Below are 19,937 nucleotides of genomic sequence, written 5' to 3' on the forward strand. Positions count from 1 at the left end.
ATATTCAATTTCTCCTCGCTCGATTCTGACCATTTACTCCGTGACGCATGTGCGGCGCAATTTTTTTTCTAGAAATAGACTTTATGCTACAACACATCCATGGAGACAAGCCCATAAGTCAAAATGATATCCCGTTACTGTCTCCATCCCCGCATAATCTTGGCTCCTGGCTATATAGGTATGTGCGGTGCTAAAGGACATGGTTTTTGAGCCTCTTTGGCATGAAATATTAAGGATATTTTTTTTTCTGTACTGGTGAATTTACCCTGTTAAGTTTATTTAAAGTTATATATCCATCCAAATATGATATAGATTTTAACCATTTTGAAAGTAAGTATGAATTTTAGATAATCTTCTGTTATGAAATAGGGTAAGTCTTTGGAGAACTGAGCCGCACAACCCCGATCAAAATTCCGTCGAGTAACCTCCCCCCCCCCACCCTCAAACCATCTCAGTTCCTGTACTGTTCTCCCCCCACCCCACTCCTTTAGCTCTTGTGCTGTTCCGTGACCAGCCCCTTCCCATCGTCTTATTTCTCACTTGTAAAATAATGCGCTTCACTATTCTTGTCTTCATGCTTTCGCGAAACACTTGCAGCACCGCAAGTATAAAGCTTTTGAGCAGCAAAATCAATATACGAAGAATCGCGTCAGGAATTGTTCCATTAATCAGGTGATTTATAATTCGCTTCTCTTTGCAAGAGCACATTAGTTCAGCATGTATGCAATCCTTTCTGTCTTTGCGGAAGAGCAATTGGAAAATAGCTCCCAGTCTTTCCAAATTCAAGTCAATAAACTTCAATGGTCAGGCATTGTGGGTAAGAAAAAGTTTCGGAGTTCAGAGTTCTTTGTTACCAGATCCTTGATCTTAGGGAAGAGGCAGTGGAAACCTGGGAATGGAAGGAAATCGCATCACCCGATGATCCAACATGATCTCGAGGCCAAAATTATGATAATCATAAAATTTTATTTGCCTGCAAATTAAGCTGTTACCAGTTGGTAGGCCAATATAATATCAGGGTGTGAAGAACCTACAGAGAGAGTTTCATCACTTGTTGTCATACTGCTTCAGCCTATAGGAAAACAACAGGTATCCTACTTAGAGGGGTACTGAAACGGAGCTTTTGTTGTATATTGGCCACAACAGCTCAAACATTTGACAAAGAATCTCTTCTTTAACCTGAAATCAGTCTTATAAGAGCACTGACAGTAAAATATGAAATGATTTCTCCACGGAATAGTAACCTATAATCAGTTTTTAGAAGTTCTTCCAAAATTCACAATAGGAACTAGAAAAAATTGGCCAACTTTTTCAAGTTGCAATCCATTTCCATCCTTGCCATCTGCAGAGAAAAAGGATTGATATCAATGTTCCAATCAATACAAATACGTTTTTTCGCTATTCAAAGGGACGCTAAAAATAGGTGACACTGCCCCTTTAAATAATACCACGAACCAGTAATGGGCTCCTGCACGAACTTTATTAACTCCATTGAAAGAACCAAAGTCCAGACGAGTGTATTTCTTGTGTTAATATTAATTTTTTTCTTTCGCCCTCGTGCTACAAAAATGCGCGCTATATCTCATGGGAAACCTAAACCTAGGAAATCTGGAGCGAAGCTGCTACCAGAAGTGGCCGCTCCATTCCCCCCCCCCCCCCCCTCCCAAATAAACCCCCCAGTGAGTTTCGGCGATGTACGACTGCTTAAGAACTTTTCCTTGGCTTAAGATAACAACAACAATAAGCAGTCATTAGGCAAAAGATTCACTGTCGCTATAAGGGCTTCAATGTTCATTTAATCAAGCAGACGCTTCCAACAAGCACAACTTAGCAGCTGGGCGCATCAAGATTCTATTTGGAGTCTTCAATTCTACCATACGCAATCTACCATCACTCCCTGGGAATGTCTTGAGAATCCGTCGGAGAGGCAAAAGCGAGCGAGGAGCATTATCATTCTCTAGGAGGAACAGATCTCCTTTTTGCAAATTTCGCTGTTTTTTGTTCCTCTTGGAACGGGTTGTCAGGCTAGGTAAATACCCCTTCCGCCAACGACGCCACAACATAACAACAAGGGTCTGGAGGGTTGTTAGAAGATGCTCTTCCAATCAGAAAATGGTTTGGTGTTAATCTTCTGTGTATTAGCGCCCCAAGTGGCTAATTGAACTCTTGGAGAATGATATCTATCATAAGTAAACCGCAGCATGGGTGGATTGAGACAATATTACATTAGATTGCACATAAACTAAGTTGCGCTCCGTTGGATAAAGATAAAGGGTGTCTACTTTGATTGGGATGGTTGATCTAGGACATGTCGCATTTGTATTTCAAGGATACTAAATATAGCCTTAATGATAAGTCTTGAGGATCTGGCGACGACATATCTAGAGGGTAAGGTCAATCTCCAATAAGAAACATTATTTTCGCTGCAGTCAATTTTGGAGGATGCAAAATATAAGAGTTGAGGAGTAACCGTTTAGTTCCTTGCCCCCTTTTACTTCAGCACCCCTTTGATGTGTTTTTTTTAACTAAGCACTTCGTTAATGATGTCAACACCAACCTGTAGGGTATTTTCATCCTCGAGCTAGTATGATAGGCCTTTCAAGATAATCATACTGATCACTTCCCTTCAATGGAAGCGCTTTTCTAGAAAGCCACTTTTGTTTTGCTACTCTTAATTGATGTTCTTGGCCGATTATCACCCGGTCGTAACGGGAAATTCTTCTGATTTCAATAAACCTCTGAGTAATTAAACTAACTTTGAATCGGGGAATCTTCCCTTGAGATTCATCTAAACAACAATTATTTAGTGTTGATAGAGATTTTCTTGATACTGGAAATGTGTCACATTCAAGTTGATTTGCTTCTTTGGAGGAATTCAACTAGTACCTCTAATTATTAGCGCCAAGGGCATAATTGAAATCTTGGTATCGAGCCGCCTACCACAAGCTGACAGTATGAGTGGATTAAACATAACTTCTCCACAACAACAAAATTGTAAAAGTTGCGCTCCATGAATACGACCGGGTGATAATTGGCCAAGAATCTCAATTAAGAGTAGCAAAAATATGACGTTTCGATTTTCACTAGCGCAAAATCAGTAGAGTCCGCTATTTCAGAACCTCGTGAGTCTCGTCATGGTACCGCCCATGAAAACTTTTTCATAGTTTCATGATAAACAAGGACTGAACGCAAGGACTGCACGCGAGATATTAAAATTTCCCACCATTTGTCGGTATATTGTCAAAAATAAAGTAATTTTTGGTTCACTTCTTTCTTAGCTTGTATGGTATATACTAATTAAACAATTATTCACCTCAGTGCCGGTGAAAGTGATGGATATTTACCTCGCCTCTTCGCGGCTAGGTAAATAACATCACTATTCACTTCCACTTCGGTAAATAATTGTTTATTATTTTCAAAGCGGTACGACTGATATGAAAAGGCGGACTGCTAATAGGAGCTGCAACAAAGCTATCACTTCGCACTAGTGGACTATCACTTTGTGCTGAGGGTTACGGTGAAGCTGAAGCCACTGAAGGTGAGTGCTACAACCAGAAGGGTTCTCTCGATTAGTATTAGTTAGAAGATGCTCTTCCAATCAGAAAATGGTTTGGTGTTAATCTTCTGTGTATTAGCGCCCCAAGTGGCTAATTGAACTCTTGGAGAATGATATCTATCATAAGTAAAACGCAGCATGGGTGGATTAAGACAATATTGAATTAGATTGCACATAAACTAAGTTGCGCTCCGTTGGATAAAGATAAAGGGTGTCTACTTTGATTGGGATGGTTGATCTAGGACATGTCGCATTTGTATTTCAAGGATACTAAATATAGCCTTAATGATAAGTCTTGAGGATCTGGCGACGACATATCTAGAAGGTAAGGTCAATCTCCAATAAGAAACATTATTTTCGCTGCAGTCAATTTTGGAGGATGCAAAATATAAGAGTCGAGGAGTAACCGTTTAGTTCCTTGCCCCCTTTTACTTCAGCACCCCTTTGATGTGTTTTTTTTAACTAAGCACTTCGATAATGATGTCAACACCAACCTGTAGGGTATTTTTCATCCTCGAGCTAGTATGATAGGCCTTTCAAGATAATCATACTGATCACTTCCCTTCAATGGAAGCGCTGTTCTAGAAAGCCACTTTTGTTTTGCTACTCTTAATTGATGTTCTTGGCCGATTATCACCCGGTCGTAACGGGAAATTCTTCTGACTTCAATAAACCCCTAACAAATTAAACTAACTTTGAATCGAGGACATTTTCTTCCCTTGAGACTCATCTAAACAACAATATTATTTAGTGTTGATAGAGATTTTCTTGATACTGAAAATGTGTCACATGCAAGTTGATTTGCTTCTTTGGAGGAATTCAAATAGTACCTCTAATTATCAGCGCCAAGGGCATAATTAAAATCTTGGTATCGATCCGCCTACCACAAGCTGACAGTATGAGTGGATTAAACATAACTTCGCCACAACAACAAAATTGTAAAATTTGCGCTTTAGAATACGCCGACCGTGTGATAATTGGCCAAGAATCTCAATTAAGAGTAGCAAAACAAAAATATGACGTTTCGCTATTCACTAGCGCAAAATCAGTAAAGTCCGCTATTTCAGAACCTCGTGAGTCTCGTCATGGTACCGCCCATGAAAGCTTCTTTATAGTTTCATGAAAAACAAGGACTGCACGCAAGGACTCGTGCGAGATATTAAAATTTCCTACCATTTGTCGGTATATTGTCAAAAATAAAGTAATTTTTGGTCCACTTCTTACTCAGCTTGTATGGTATATACTAAAACAATTGTTCACCTCAGTGTCGGTGAGAGTGATGGATATTTACCTTGCCTCTTTGCGGCTCGGTAAATCCATCACTATTCACTTTCACTTCGGTGACTTAATTGTTAATTTTTTTCAAAGCGGTACGATAATAGGAAAAGGCGGACTGCTAATAAGAGCAGCAACAAAGCTATCACTAGTGGACTATCACTTTGTGCTCAGGGTTACGGTGTGCTGAAGCCACTGAAGGTGAGTGCTACAACCAGAAGGGTTCTCTAGATTTATCTTCAGTAATAACCAGATGAACAATCATAATCTTAATCAGTGCTCTTCCGACGAGAAGAGTATAGCAGTTTAGCTAATGCAGAGTATTTCAAAGAACCGACAGTGTCGCCAATTATTTTAGTCAAATCTCACTCGTTTCTCGTTGGTACCTCGATTCTTTCGCAAAGCCGCCTTGGGGTCATTTTCATTTGACTTTTATTTCTTTATTTGCAATAAAAAACACTAATCTAAGACCAAATTAGTCATAAAGATATGGCGAGGAGACCTCAAGAAACCTTCGAGCTTATGTAAAGAGGTCGAATCGAAAGCACTAAACTAGACGAATACAAAACAGCTGCGTTTGTGCGACACTAACAAATCAGAATTCTTTCAAAAACTGAAAGATTATAAGTAACTCTTAAGGTTCTGCAGATGATGATTACAGAAGCATTTACGCCCCCAAAGACTCGTTACTCGAAAAATGTCAATTTTGTTAACAGCTCCTGACACCCATTTCAATTCATTCAGTACCAATATTCTAACTACTGTATTTGAAAACAGACCCATTTTCTAATTTGTCTACGTGTGTCTGGCGAACAAAACAAATGATAACCGGAGAGGAAACTTTTAATAGCAATGTTTCATTTGCTTGGCACACTACAAAAAGAATTACCAGAGGACGAGCTGAGCGATGAAAAGGCGGCCCTAGAATCCTTTTAAAGCAATGATAATTGGAACCTTTTAATCATAACCGTCACAGAGCATTCTACAGTGTGAACTTATTCAATGGTGGGCAAGCGACAACAACAAGGCTTTGTTACCCCGTTTAAAAGTTATTCATAGTGATACATTTAGCTGAAAAGATTTTGAAATGTTAAGGGCTTATCAGCTCCCCTGCAAGCTCCCTGCGAGCAGACTACTTTTCTTTTTAAGTTGGATTTCAATTGAAAGAAAATTAAAGCGATAATTATGAGTATTATACTTGTGCCGTTTTGCCGACTTTGAATTTTGTTAAATGAAAGCAGTGACCTTATAAATCCACAACCCTCAGGTGAATACGAAGTACGTCCAATCTAATTTCGCAGTGTTTTAGAGAAGAGGCCTATCTATAAAACCGTTAAGGCCAATAGCAAGATTTTGGAACGATTCAGTGCATGTAATGGCCGCTCTTGAAACGATCAAATTTGGTACGAGAGACTGTACTCTCAAATAAGAATACATTTCACTAGCTAGATGCACTTGACATATTTTGACTTGGACGAAATTTGCACCCAATGATATAAAATTAAAGCAGACACAGAAAACCTTACTGATATAGATGGTTCTTCTTCTTAATAAATAATTTATCTCAGCATTGAGTGTTACTGTTTAAAGAAACTGAAAACTCGTAGAATATCGGTGAGACACGGTAAAGCATTACAATAAGCTACAATAATAAAGCATTTTATTTCTTGTCAACTGTGTGAATTCAGTCACCTGCAATTTGCATGGACCCTGACAAATGGAAAATTCCTGAATCCGCCTGGTTTACAAATAGCGTGTCGAGTATGCGGACCGCCTGTTGTTTGATTCAATCGATTTTACAAAAGTATTATAGCTCGAGCATGCAGTTACACACACACACACACACACACACACAAAAAAAAAAAAAAATCGGAAGGAGAAGAAATGACGGTTTACCACGGGTACCACAAAGATGCGTGTTATAGAGACAAAGGCATTGGTTCTCGAAACGTTACTTTTAGAAACATCGCCGAACTTGCCGTAGGCAACCACCCATTGTTTTAAGTTTCCGCCAAACACTGACAGGCTAAAGTTCTCCGCGATGTCGGCATTATCTAGAGGAAATTTTAATATGAAAAGTCTTTGTTCGTGGGACACCATGCGAGCAGAGCCTCCTTTCGTCTTTTTCTTTACCGAGGAGAAAAGAACGCCAAAATCGAGCAAGCAAAAGAAAGGCTTTGCTAGCAGGGTGTTCGAGGGACGGCCCGCGTTTACTAATATTGAATGGAATAAAAAAATTTTTGCTCAACAAAAATGCCTTACTGTATAAAGAAAAAAAAGTGAAGTTTCATAACATTCTTTTGGAAACTGAAGAAAGTACAAAAGATTTGACATCAGCCACCCTTTTGAAGTGATGGATATTTACCTCGCCTCTTCGTGGCTCGGTGAATAATTGTTAATTATTTTTAAAGCGGTACGATAATAGGAAAAGGCGGACTGCTAATAGGAGCTGCAACAAAGCTATCACTTCGCACTAGTGGACTATCACTTTGTGGTGAGGGTTACGGTGAAGCTGAAGCCACTGAAGGTGAGTACTACAACCAGAAGGGTTCTCTCAATTTATCTTCAGTAATAACTAGACGAATAATCATAATCTTGATCAGTGCTCTTCCGACGAGAAGAGTATAGCAGTTTAGCAAATGCAGAGTATTTCAAAGAACCGACAGTGTCGCCAATTATTTTAGTCAAATCTCACTCGTTTCTCGTTGGTACCTCGATTCTTTCGCGAAGCCGCCTTGGAGTCATTTTCGTTCGACTTTTATTTCTTTATTTGCAATAAAAAACACTAATCTAAGACCAAATTAGTCATAAAGATATGGCGAGGAGCCGTAACCTCAAGAAACCTTCGGGCTTATATAAAGAGGACGAATCGACAGCACTGAACTAGATAAATACATAACAGCTGCGTATGTGTGGCATTAAAATATCAGAATTCTTTCAAAAACTGAAAGGTTATAAGTAACTCTTAAGGTTCTGCAGATGATGATTACAGAAGCATTTACGCCCCCAAAGACTCGTTACTCGAAAAATGTCAATTTTGTTAACAGCTCCTGACACCCATTTCAATTCATTCATTTCCAATATTCTAACTACTGTATTTGAAAACAGACCCATTTTCTAATTTGTCTACGTGTGTCTGGCGAACAAAACAAATGATAACCGGAGAGGAAACTTTTAATAGCAATGTTTCATTTGCTTGGCACACTACAAAAAGAATTACCAGAGGACGAGCTGAGCGATGAAAAGGCGGCCCTAGAATCCTTTTAAAGCAATGATAATTGGAACCTTTCAATCATAACCGTCACAGAGCATTCTACAGTGTGAACTTATTCAATGGTGGGCAAGCAACAACAACAAGGCTTTGTTACCCCGTTTAAAAGTTATTCATACATTTAGTTGAAAAGATTTTGAAATGTTAAGGGCTTATCAGCTCCCCTGCAAGCTCCCTGCGAGCAGACTACTTTTGTTTTTAAGTTGGATTTCAATTGAAAGAAAATTAAAGCGATAATTGTGAGTGTTATACTTGTGTCATTGCCGACTTTGAATTTTGTTAAATGAAAGCAGTGACCTTATAAATCCACAACCCTCAGGTGAATACGAAGTACGTCCAATCTAATTTCGCAGTGTTTTAGAGAAGAGGCCTATCTATAAAACCGTTAAGGCCAATAGCAAGATTTTGGAACGATTCAGTGCATGTAATGGCCGCTCTTGAAACGATCAAATTTGGTACGAGAGACTGTACTCTCAAATAAGAATACATTTCACTAGCTAGATGCACTTGACATATTTTGACTTGGACGAAATTTGCACCCAATGATATAAAATTAAAGCAGACACAGAAAACCTTACTGATATAGATGGTTCTTCTTCTTAATAAATAATTTATCTCAGCATTGAGTGTTACTGTTTAAAGAAACTGAAAACTCGTAGAATATCGGTGAGACACGGTAAAGCATTACAATAAGCTACAATAATAAAGCATTTTATTTCTTGTCAACTGTGTGAATTCAGTCACCTGCAATTTGCATGGACCCTGACAAATGGAAAATTCCTGAATCCGCCTGGTTTACAAATAGCGTGTCGAGTATGCGGACCGCCTGTTGTTTGATTCAATCGATTTCACAAAAGTGTTATAGCTCGAGTATGCAGTTACAAACACACAAAAAAGAATCGGAAGGAGAAGAAATGACGGTTTACCACGGGTACCACAAAGATGCGTGTTATAGAGACAAAGGCATTGGTTCTCGAAACGTTACTTTTAGAAACATCGCCGAACTTGCCGTAGGCAACCACCCATTGTTTTAAGTTTCCGCCAAACACTGACAGGCTAAAGTTCTCCGCAATGTCGGCATTATCTAGAGGAAATTTTAATATGAAAAGTCTTTGTTCGTGGGACACCATGCGAGCAGAGCCTCCTTTCGTCTTTTTCTTTACCGAGGAGAAAAGAACGCCAAAATCGAGCAAGCAAAAGAAAGGCTTTGCTAGCAGGGTGTTCGAGGGACGGCCCGCGTTTACTAATATTGAATGGAATAAAAAAAATTTTGCTCAACAAAAATGCCTTACTGTATAAAGAAAAAAAGTGAAGTTTCATAACATTCTTTTGGAAACTGAAGAAAGTACAAAAGATTTGACATCAGCCACCCTTTTGAAGTGATGGATATTTACCTCGCCTCTTCGTGGCTCGGTGAATAATTGTTAATTATTTTTAAAGCGGTACGATAATAGGAAAAGGCGGACTGCTAATAGGAGCTGCAACAAAGCTATCACTTCGCACTAGTGGACTATCACTTTGTGCTGAGGGTTACGGTAAAGCTGAAGCCACTGAAGGTGAGTACTACAACCAGAAGGGTTCTCTCAATTTATCTTCAGTAATAACTAGACGAATAATCATAATCTTGATCAGTGCTCTTCCGACGAGAAGAGTATAGCAGATTAGCAAATGCAGAGTATTTCAAAGAACCGACAGTGTCGCCAATTATTTTAGTCAAATCTCACTCGTTTCTCGTTGGTACCTCGATTCTTTCGCGAAGACGCCTTGGAGTCATTTTCGTTCGACTTTTCTGTCTTTATTTGCCATAAAACACACTAATCTAAGACAAACTTAGTCATAAAGATATGGCGAGGAGCCGTAACCTCAAGAAACCTTCGGGCTTATATAAAGAGGTCGAATCGACAGCACTGAACTAGAGAAATACATAACAGCTGCGTATGTGTGGCATTAAAATATCAGAATTCTTTCAAAAACTGAAAGGTTATAAGTAACTCTTAAGGTTCTGCAGATGATGATTACAGAAGCATTTGACGCCCCCAAAGACTCGTTACTCGAAAAATGTCAATTTTGTTAACAGCTCCTGACACCCATTTCGATTCATTCAGTACCAATATTCTAACTACTGTATTTGAAAACAGACCCATTTTCTAATTTGTCTACGTGTGTCTGGCGAACAAAACAAATGATAACCGGAGAGGAAACTTTTAATAACGATGTTTCATTTGACGCTTGGCACACTACAAAAAGAATTACCAGAGGACGAGCTGAGCGATGAAAAGGCGGCCCTAGAATTCTTTTAAAGCAATGATAATTGGAACCTTTCAATCATAACCGTCACAGAGCATTCTACAGTGTGAACTTAGTCAATGGTGGGCAAGCAACAACAACAAGGCTTTGTTACCCCGTTGAAAAGTTATTCATACATTTATTTGAAAAGATTTTGAAATGTTAAGGGCTTACCAGCTCCCCTGCAAGCTCCCTGCGAGCAGACTACTTTTCTTTTTAAGTTGGATTTCAATTGAAATAAAATTAAAGCAATAATTATGAGTGTTATACTTGTGCCGTTTTGCCGACGTTGAATTTTGTTAAATGAAAGCAGTGACCTTATAAATCCACAACCCTCAGGTGAATACGAAGTACGTCCAATCTAATTTCGCAGTGTTTTAGAGGAGAGGCCTTTCTATAAAACCGTTAAGGCCAATAGCAAGATTTTGGAACGATTCAGTGCATGTAATGGCCGCTCTTGAAACGATCAAATTTGGTACGAGAGACTGTACTCTCAAATAAGAATACATTTCACTAGCTAGATGCACTTGACATATTTTGACTTGGACGAAATTTGCACCCAATGATATAAAATTAAAGCAGACACAGAAAACCTTACTGATATAGATGGTTCTTCTTCTTAATAAATAATTTATCTCAGCATTGAGTGTTACTGTTTAAAGAAACTGAAAACTCGTAGAATATCGGTGAGACACGGTAAAGCATTACAATAAGCTACAATAATAAAGCATTTTATTTCTTGTCAACTGTGTGAATTCAGTCACCTGCAATTTGCATGGACCCTGACAAATGGAAAATTCCTGAATCCGCCTGGTTTACAAATAGCGTGTCGAGTATGCGGACCGCCTGTTGTTTGATTCAATCGATTTTACAAAAGTATTATAGCTCGAGCATGCAGTTACACACACACAAAAAAAAATCGGAAGGAGAAGAAATGACGGTTTACCACGGGTACCACAAAGATGTGTGTTATAGAGACAAAGGCATTGGTTCTCGACGAAACGTTACTTTTAGAAACATCGCCGAACTTGCCGTAGGCAACCACCCATTGTTTTAAGTTTCCGCCAAACACTGACAGGCTAAAGTTCTCCGCGATGTTGGCATTATCTAGAGGAAATTTTAATATGAAAAGTCTTTGTTCGTGGGACACCATGCGAGCAGAGCCTCCTTTCGTCTTTTTCTTTACCGAGGAGAAAAGAACGCCAAAATCGAGCAAGCAAAAGAAAGGCTTTGCTAGCAGGGTGTTCGAGGGACGGCCCGCGTTTACTAATATTGAATGGAATAAAAAAATTTTTGCTCAACAAAAATGCCTTACTGTATAAAGAAAAAAAGTGAAGTTTCATAACATTCATTTGAAACTGAAGAAAGTACAAAAGATTTGACATCAGCCACCCTTTTGAAGCAAGCAAGCACGCACAGCCCGCCTCTATGGACATTTCAGGAAGGCTATGGAAGTTCTAACTCAGTTTGCTGTACTTACTCGGTGGGGAAAATATGTCCGTTTACCCAACTTGTTATTCCACTCAAAATTAATAGATAAATTCAAAGTGTCACGATTTTTGCCAAAAGGGTGGATTTTGGTTGCAAGTACTTGGAAACGGATGCCACAACATACTTGAGTGATTGATAGCTTGGTCCATTGTAGTGAGTCAAATTCGTCTTCACAAGTCCAAACAAAAGCCTTTTGTTGTTTATTGCGCTTAGGGAATTGTTCCGAGACTCGGCGAAGATGAATTTCAAATCGTCACAAAATTGTCGGCGTGTCAAATTAGCGACACTAGGGGAGAGGGGTTTGGAAAGTTGCGGAAGGTTTACCATTACTGTTATTGACCCCAAGCAAGAAACCTGGAAATGCTAAAATTATTAATACGATTTTGGATCAGTTGATAATAGCGCGCAGCACAACGCCGCAAAACAGTGAAGCTTTTATCGATGGTTTCACTTCAGGTCAAGAGTTGTGAATTTCAAAACTAACTTGTTACTCGTAAAAAAAGGAAAGGAAAGAAAAGGCTTCGTTTATAAAAACTCGCGCTTTGGATTGGAAAAATCGCCCGATTAGACCGTTTGATCGAAAAGGATCAATGTGGTCGTTGTCATTTTGTCTTAAAACAAAAGCATCGGTTGCTAGCGCAGCTCTTAAAGAAGAGGTGTTAGTTTAAAACCATCACGCTTTCACTCGCGACGCGACGCTTTCGCCAAATATGCAAATTTCGAACTCGTGCAGTCATCGGCTATTTTTGAATTTCCCTCGTGAATTTCGCTATTGTAATAACAGCGAGTTTGAATTTCCCTCCTGAATTAATAAGCCTTTGTTTGGCGCTAAAGCTATTGTTTCAAAATCTCCTTTTATGGCCGTATTTGCGACGCTAAACAAAGAGCATTGTCTTTGAATTTGATCAGCTTTTCCTGTGTTAGTGTTAGTGTTATTTCGTTGATCACCAACATAGCACCACGTCGCACTAGTGAAATATCAGTGTGTGTTTAGGAGTTCTCCGGTGCTGACTGAAGGTAAGAGCTACAACTGGTTCTCGGCCCGATTTATCTCCATCAACAGTATTAAGAAAAATTTTTAATTTGATTTAGACAGGTGCGCTTTTAGAGCATAATAGTATGGCGAATAGATTTGCACGCTTTTCCATAAGATTAGAGCATAACAGTATCGCAAATACACGATCCGTTTATAGAAAAATACATATGTCGCAAAATCTTGGTCGTATTTCACAGACTTCACAGGCTCGCTTTTTTTCAGTAGGAATTCCTTGCTTCTCGATGTTTAATTTTTGCGTGGCCCCGTCTCCGGCGACCCTTGATCAGTTTATTGCAAGGCTGTAGACACGTCCTGAGAATAGTGGAGAAAGAAAGAGTTTTAAAACTTCTTGAAGTGACAATGTCTAGTTTGAGAAATGTCGAATTTACCGAGCACTCTAGCTAGTATATTCTCACCACTGGGAAATAGGACCTCTTTTGATTTGTTTGCGTGAGTTTGACGAAGGAAATAAGTATTACAAAATGATAAAGGAGAAAGGAAATAAGTATTACAAAATGATAAAGGAAACTTTTCATAACGTTGCTTCACACTCTCTCGACGTATAATATGGTTCTTGATTTTAGCGTCTTGTCTTGAGAAGACAAATGTGGAGGTTTTATACACTCGATTGCAAAAACGTTGACACCTAAAAAGCATAAATCGTGAACGATGAGACCCAATAGCTTTATGGGTATAAGCATACTAAATTTATTTGCATAATATTCTATTCTCGTGGGACGGGTGATGACCAAAAAGTTGCACGTGGTGAATGATGGAAACTGTCCAAGCTTTCCTTAAAATGTCCAAATTGGCCAACAAGGGCCAATTTGAGTGATATACAATTCGCGATTTGCCTAAGTTCAAAACAGGCAGTGAACTTAAGAAATATTTGGTAGAAAATTATTCGGAAGAATTAAGTCAGCACTGTATTTTTTATTGCAAAGAATGAGAATGGTAAATTATTGATTATGAAAATGAGGTTATTGTTTAAACACTACCCACAAATCCGTTGGGTCTCATTGTTCACGGCTTATGCTTTTTAGGTGTCAACGTTTTTGCAATCGAGTGTAGAAATCTACATCAAGCGTGACCAGTATTTATTGAATTTAAATTTGAACGGAGTTTTGAAATTTACAAGTCAGTTTTGAACATCACCAGCGAGATTTCAGAGTCCACGTAGGAATTTTCCTAATTTATTGACAGTATAAAGCTGATTTTTTTCACATTGCGGCATTAAGAATTTTAAAATAAAAATTGATTCCCAAGTATTTTGAGTTTGAGTCAGTAAATGCGTCCTTTCCGGAAAGATTTTTCAGAGATATCTTCAAGATTCTATTTCAATACCGAACATTTCAGAGAAGAATTCGGGTTCATTTCATTCTGGTCAAATCTAGCCTTGCCCACTGTCGAATAAGCTGTTCACAACTTTTCAGGAAAAGAACGAAACAAGCAGCAAGCCAAACAATTTTGCAAACCGCTTTCTCCGGCTTACGGCGGCCACCACTGCATTTAATAGCTGCATGGTAACAGCGCCCAAAAAAAGGCGCGAAAAATATTAACCTCGTTTTGGTTCCAAGAATTTCGCCCAGGCTCTCCTTATCAACTTTCCTCGCTCGTTTCCAGGCAAATGGAAAAATAATCTCTGTTCTAACCATGAAGGAGTCAAAATGAAGGAAAACCGTTGATGCCATTAGCAAGAGGATACATTCAAACCTCATATGCGAGTTTTCTTTTATTTTTAACATGATAAGTTGCTGAACAGGAGACATTAAACGGATTTGTATGGGTAGATCTCCTGCTTATTTTTTCATGGCAAAATAATAATACCCCTTTTAAATGTTTTTACTAAAATATCTAACCTGTGACTTACCAGTCGCTATTTCATTGTGTTTAACGTCGTGTTTAAACCCTCGAAAAATTCTGAGTTTCCTGGTCATGTGACTGATAACGTCACTATGGTAACGATGTTATAGAATATACTTCAAGTAAAAATCTCGTTACTTGTAAATTTCTATCGCAATACGCCTTAAACTCAAGAAGACTAAGTCCTGGATATTTTTGGTTTTTGTGTCTTTTGTGTATATAGTCCCCTTAATTGTAAGATGCAAGACCATTAATGGCCATTGCTATGTACCTCACACCAATTTCTTTCCGACTACATTAATTATTTTCGAATTGATAGATGCCCGTTTTCGCAATGAGTTCAAACGCGTTTTTGGGCGTGGTCACGTGACTGATGACGCTATCACACTACATTTTGATATGAGTGACATTTTATGGCAAGTGTTATGTCCATGTGGTGTGGCATTCTCCTCAGCTTCAAATTGACAAAGTTTAATTGGCATTTGCGATTTTTCTGGTGCAAAAGATTCTGGGAAGGTTCTTGTCATAATTATATATTACCTTTATAACTTTTAGGTCTGAATTCATGGACGGGAATCGATCCCATCTCTCTCTACTATACCCACCCGCCCTTTTATAAGGTTCAGGTCTACTTATCTACTAAACTGATGGAGCTAGCTAATTTTTATGATCTTTTCGCAGACATTGAGGAGTGCAACGTCGAAGAAATATGTTTTTCATAACTACAGTCTTTCTGTGTGCTTCTGCTTTTTACGGCGTTCATTGCGGTAAGTCTGGATGACTCATCTCACTCCTTTTAAAGCTCTCGTTAGCAACCACTCAAAGATTCTGATACGTCTTTTATTAAAATAAAGTATACACTTTGTGATGACATTTACAGTAATATAGCACTGCCTAATAATGTTTTAAAATTCAAGATGATTTACGGCTGGATTCGAGAGTGTTAACCAGAGACCGAGCTATAGAAAGCTTTATGCTGAAAGCTCTGGTAACAGTGGTAAGTGACCAGCTTAATTCTTTTTTTTCGGCTTTTGGTCGCTTAGGAGATTGCATTCTCGTAAGCGACCAGCCCTAGTTACGACCACGTTTTACAATTCCCGAGGTGGTCGCTTACGAGAGCTTCGACTGTATTTGGTTTGGTTTTACGACAGTCAGTTAAAAATTGCTCTATCGGGGCTTAAAATTCCGATTTCACAAAAATAACATTTGCGTTTTGTGACAATTGCCTAACGGATTAGCTCATGATTATGTCAAGTCTGCAGGTAATATACTAACATTAAGGGGCAGTATTTTAGATGGATTAGTAGCCTTCAATGTTCATTTTTCTTTGAACTTTAGGTTATGGACTCTTTTCGGAAGTAGCAAATTAATGAAATGTTTTTGTTCCGTTTCCAACTTTAACGCTTAGGTAGGCTTCAGACTCTCTGCAGAGAAGGGTAAGGGGGAATACTCCAGTTCAAAATATATGATACTGTATGTCAAATTAAAATCAACGAACACCATCTATCACAAGCTCACTTTTGCCGGCCCCTTTTGCGCCTCCTGAAGCATGGTCTTCCCTTAACAAAAACTTCGATGATGGATAAACGATGACTTCGCTTTTTCCTCAGGCCAGTATCAAACATTGGGCTGCTATCAGGATAGACCTGCTCGAGCAATCTTGCCCCTGGAAGGCAAGGATCCTATTTTGGATGGACCGTATAATACCCGAAAGAACGCTATCGAAAAGTGCGCCCAGGCTGCAGCGAAAAGAGGATACACCGTGTTTGCAGTTCAGGGTGGTGGTTGGTGTGCATCCGGCCCTCTTGCAGCAAAGCGATTTGCCATGTACGGAAAATCTACAGCTTGTGAGGACGATGGCGAAGGCGGACGATGGGCCAATCAAGTTTATGTCTCCAAAGGTAAAATTACAAGTTACCTGACGTGCTGAACTTGACAATAGAGAGATTTAGAATTGCGTTTACGCCAAGCAGAAAACGTGAGCTTCGCGTTTATGTCAGTTCTCGAAAAAAGGAGTACCTATTTCTTTTTAAATTTTGGAGCCCCTCTGAAAAACACCTTGGTAATGAGGACACCCTGGATAAATATTATTATTATTATTATTATTATTATTATTATTATTATTCATAATATTGGTTTCCTTTGTTTTCTCCTTATAAATCAGTTAATGAATTTGAGAAGGTCAGTCGCTCACCGTTCTTTACTTGAGGAACCCGCACCTCAAGTGAAAAATAGTATTCTGGTCCTATTTTTTTACTGTTTGACTTTATTCTTTTTGTGACTGACGCAGCTGTAGAAAATTTCTCTAAGTTTTGTTGTCACTTTTACAAGTGGACAGAACACATAGAGAATGGAGACCTTGAAAATTTAATGTTCCTGGTCAGTCACTTAATTTTTGTACATTTCTGAAATATTTTTTCGCATTCTTTGAAATGAGTTCTGACCTGACAATAAAGTGACCCTTGTTAACTTGTAATATTTATGAGCTATAATAAAGTTTAATACTTCTCGTTGTGTTTACTGCAGAGTATAAAACTGTCGGATGCTTCCGGGACAATCCCAGGGTACGAGCAATCCTGCCCCTGGAGGGTAAACGTCCAGTTTTGGATGGACCGTATAAATCCCGCGAGAGCGCCATTGCCAAGTGTGCTGTGGCTGCAATGAGCATGAAATACAAGGTGTTTGCACTTCAGAATGGTGGTTGGTGTGCATCCGGCCCTTTTGCACCAAAGCGATTTGCCATGTACGGAAAATCTACTGCTTGTAGGGATGATGGCGAAGGCGGACCATTGGCCAATCAAATTTATGTGCTCAAAGGTAAAATGACAGGTTATCTGAAGTGCTGTACTTGAAAATAATAATGAGCCATAATTATAAAAGAAACACTTTAATATACTCTAAGCGATTGTGAGTAATATGTCAAAAATGACGAAGAGTTTTTCACCCGATTTCCAAACTTACACCGTCAAATGGTTTCTTCGAAAGAGGTACATCCGAGGTTTTACAACCAACTTCAAGCTGCTTGGAAATCGGATGAAAAACCTTTTTCGAGTGCTTGATATAGCTCCTCAAACTATTCATAATAATTCTTGGAGAAATTTAAAGGAGTTCAGTAAATTTTGTGATAATTAAGATCACACTTCTTTTCTTTTGTTGTAACATTTCTACTGAGTGGACAACACATGGAGACTGAACACCTTGAAAATACAATGTTCCTGGTCAGTCATTTTTTTGGTAATCTCTAAAACAATTTTTTCGCATTCTTTAAAATAATTTTGTCCTGACAAAAAAGCGACCCTTGTTAACTTGTAATATTTTTTAACTATAATAAAGTTCAAAGATTCTCGTTGTGTTTACTGCAGAGTATAAAACTGTCGGATGCTTCAGGGACCATCCCAGGACACGAGCAATCCTGCCACTAGAAGGTAAACATCCTGTTTTGGATGGACCGTATCAATCTCGCAAGAACGCCATTGCCAAGTGCGCTGCGGCTGCAATGAGCAAGGGATACAAGGCGTTTGCACTTCAGGTTGGTGGATTGTGTGCATCCGACCCTCTTGCACACAAACGATTTGCCAGGTACGGAAGATCTTCATTTTGTAAGGCTGATGGTGAAGGAGGTCTCTGGTCAAATCAAGTCTACATTTTTCAGTAAACCTTAGATTAAAGGAGGATAATTTCTAAAAAACATTTTGGTGCTGCGACGATGGGGGAGTGCAAACAAATGATTTGATCAACAGAGTTTACAAGGTAACTTGGCCTTGGCCTCTGTAAAGAGGTACAAAAGGTGGCGTTTCAAGCGTTAGCCCCTCGTCAGAGCGTATCTAGGAATTGTGGGTTGTGTGGTCGATATTGGTCAGTGAAGCTGCGCTATGGTTGGAAACATGGTCACGTTATAAAAAGAATTTATTAGTTGAATTAGAAACAGTCCTTGATCCCGTGGGAATTAAGAGGGTCAATTTGAAGGACGAAATTTTGAACTAAGGATTTTTGATTATCTGAAGAAAGAGGCCGCAGACTACCACTTGCTTACGAGGATTTTTATTTTGTACATTACATCCCTATACACTGTCATTACCAACGACGAAGGACTGTAAGCCATATATATATATTTTTGAGCCCACGCACTTTTTGAGAACCTAGCTCTGCTGAGGCCAAACTATTCTTTTTAACAGTTTTACCTATATTTACTACAAACAAGTTAATGGCGTGATTTCGGATACTAAAATGACACCCATCTATGCCAATCCTTAGCTTTTTACGCTACACAGAACACCGATCACAGTTTCGACCAACCTGACGGAGCTAAACCTGAACTCCACGGTCGCTACATCGACCACTTTATGAGGGGCAATCTCATCGAGTAGAGAAGAACTTCAGCAGTTTATCACTTCTGTTAATTCCTTTCAATCAGCTTTAAAATATACCTGATATCAATTTATTTTTATCAATGGCAACGTCCTATCAACTTCAGTGTCCCACCAATAGCTTAGCTCAGCACTGCTCGCTATATAATCCACATACAACCCTCGAATCCTTGATACGCTCTGGAAAAGGGCTAACGTTAACGCTCTAAACGTCAGCTCTTGAATCTCCTTTAGGGTGACCAATTTACCTTCAGTTATCAACTCTGTTGATAAAACCAAACTTTCATTTATTTCTTTAATAAGTACATATAAATGCTTTCATTAGGCGTTGACGAAATTAATGAGTCTAACTTGTAACGTCCGGGACCTTAAGCAGGGACGACGACGACGATCGCGTTTTCTGAACAAAGTGCGATGATTTCTACTCATTAACAGTTTTCGTGATGTGGCCGAACTATCCTGGAGCTAACGTCGTAGGGGAGGCTTTAAAGTTCAGAAAGAGAAAGGAAAATTAATCATCAAGCGTTCACGTTCTCCATAAAACCTTGAATATGGTCATTTCACGTCGTTGTGTTGCAGAAGACGACCATGCAAGAAATGTACCAAAGTGTATAACGCACTTGCAGAGCAAGTGTTATGCTAATTAAAACTATTTTCTGACGTTCTTGTTGCCGTCGTCATCTTCGCTGCTTAAGGTCTCTAATATAAAGACTGGAAACGCCTTCCTTCTAAAGTAGGGTTTAAGGGTATTTTTACTGTTATTTTCTCCTAAAAATTCATTGTGCAGATAAT

General features: G+C 38.9%; 1 protein-coding gene across 4 annotated transcripts; it reads left to right on the forward strand.

The window, feature by feature from the left end:
* Window positions 1-3,465: 3,465 nt before the first annotated feature.
* Window positions 3,466-19,729, forward strand: LOC146453018 (uncharacterized). Of its 4 annotated transcripts, none has more exons than XM_085097116.1 (5): window positions 3,466-3,538; window positions 15,460-15,545; window positions 16,389-16,679; window positions 17,305-17,595; window positions 18,141-19,729. In XM_085097116.1, exons 2-5 carry the CDS (start codon window positions 15,488-15,490, stop codon window positions 18,431-18,433), a joined length of 933 nt encoding a protein of 310 aa, XP_084953242.1. In that variant the 5' UTR covers window positions 3,466-3,538; window positions 15,460-15,487; the 3' UTR covers window positions 18,434-19,729. The 4 variants fall into 4 exon arrangements, with proteins under 4 accessions (XP_084953242.1, XP_084953243.1, XP_084953244.1 ...); XM_085097117.1 differs by lacking the exon at window positions 3,466-3,538 and adding an exon at window positions 7,328-7,358; XM_085097118.1 differs by lacking the exon at window positions 3,466-3,538 and adding an exon at window positions 9,549-9,658.
* Window positions 19,730-19,937: the final 208 nt, after the last annotated feature.

Source organism: Pavona decussata, unplaced genomic scaffold (genome assembly GCF_977016875.1).
Source record: "Pavona decussata unplaced genomic scaffold, jaPavDecu1.1 SCAFFOLD_353, whole genome shotgun sequence".
Classification (NCBI taxonomy): Eukaryota; Metazoa; Cnidaria; class Anthozoa; order Scleractinia; family Agariciidae; genus Pavona; species Pavona decussata.

What these genes read in the sequence shown, in the direction of transcription:
- LOC146453018 (XM_085097116.1), top strand. Translation starts at nt 15,488, where the DNA reads ATGTTTTTCATAACTACAGTCTTTCTGTGTGCTTCTGCTTTTTACGGC. An exon ending in TTTTTACGGCGTTCATTGCG is followed by an intron (nt 15,546 to 16,388) that starts GTAAGTCTGGAT and finishes CTTTTTCCTCAG; the next exon opens with GCCAGTATCAAACATTGGGC. An exon ending in TCAAGTTTATGTCTCCAAAG is followed by an intron (nt 16,680 to 17,304) that starts GTAAAATTACAA and finishes TGTTTACTGCAG; the next exon opens with AGTATAAAACTGTCGGATGC.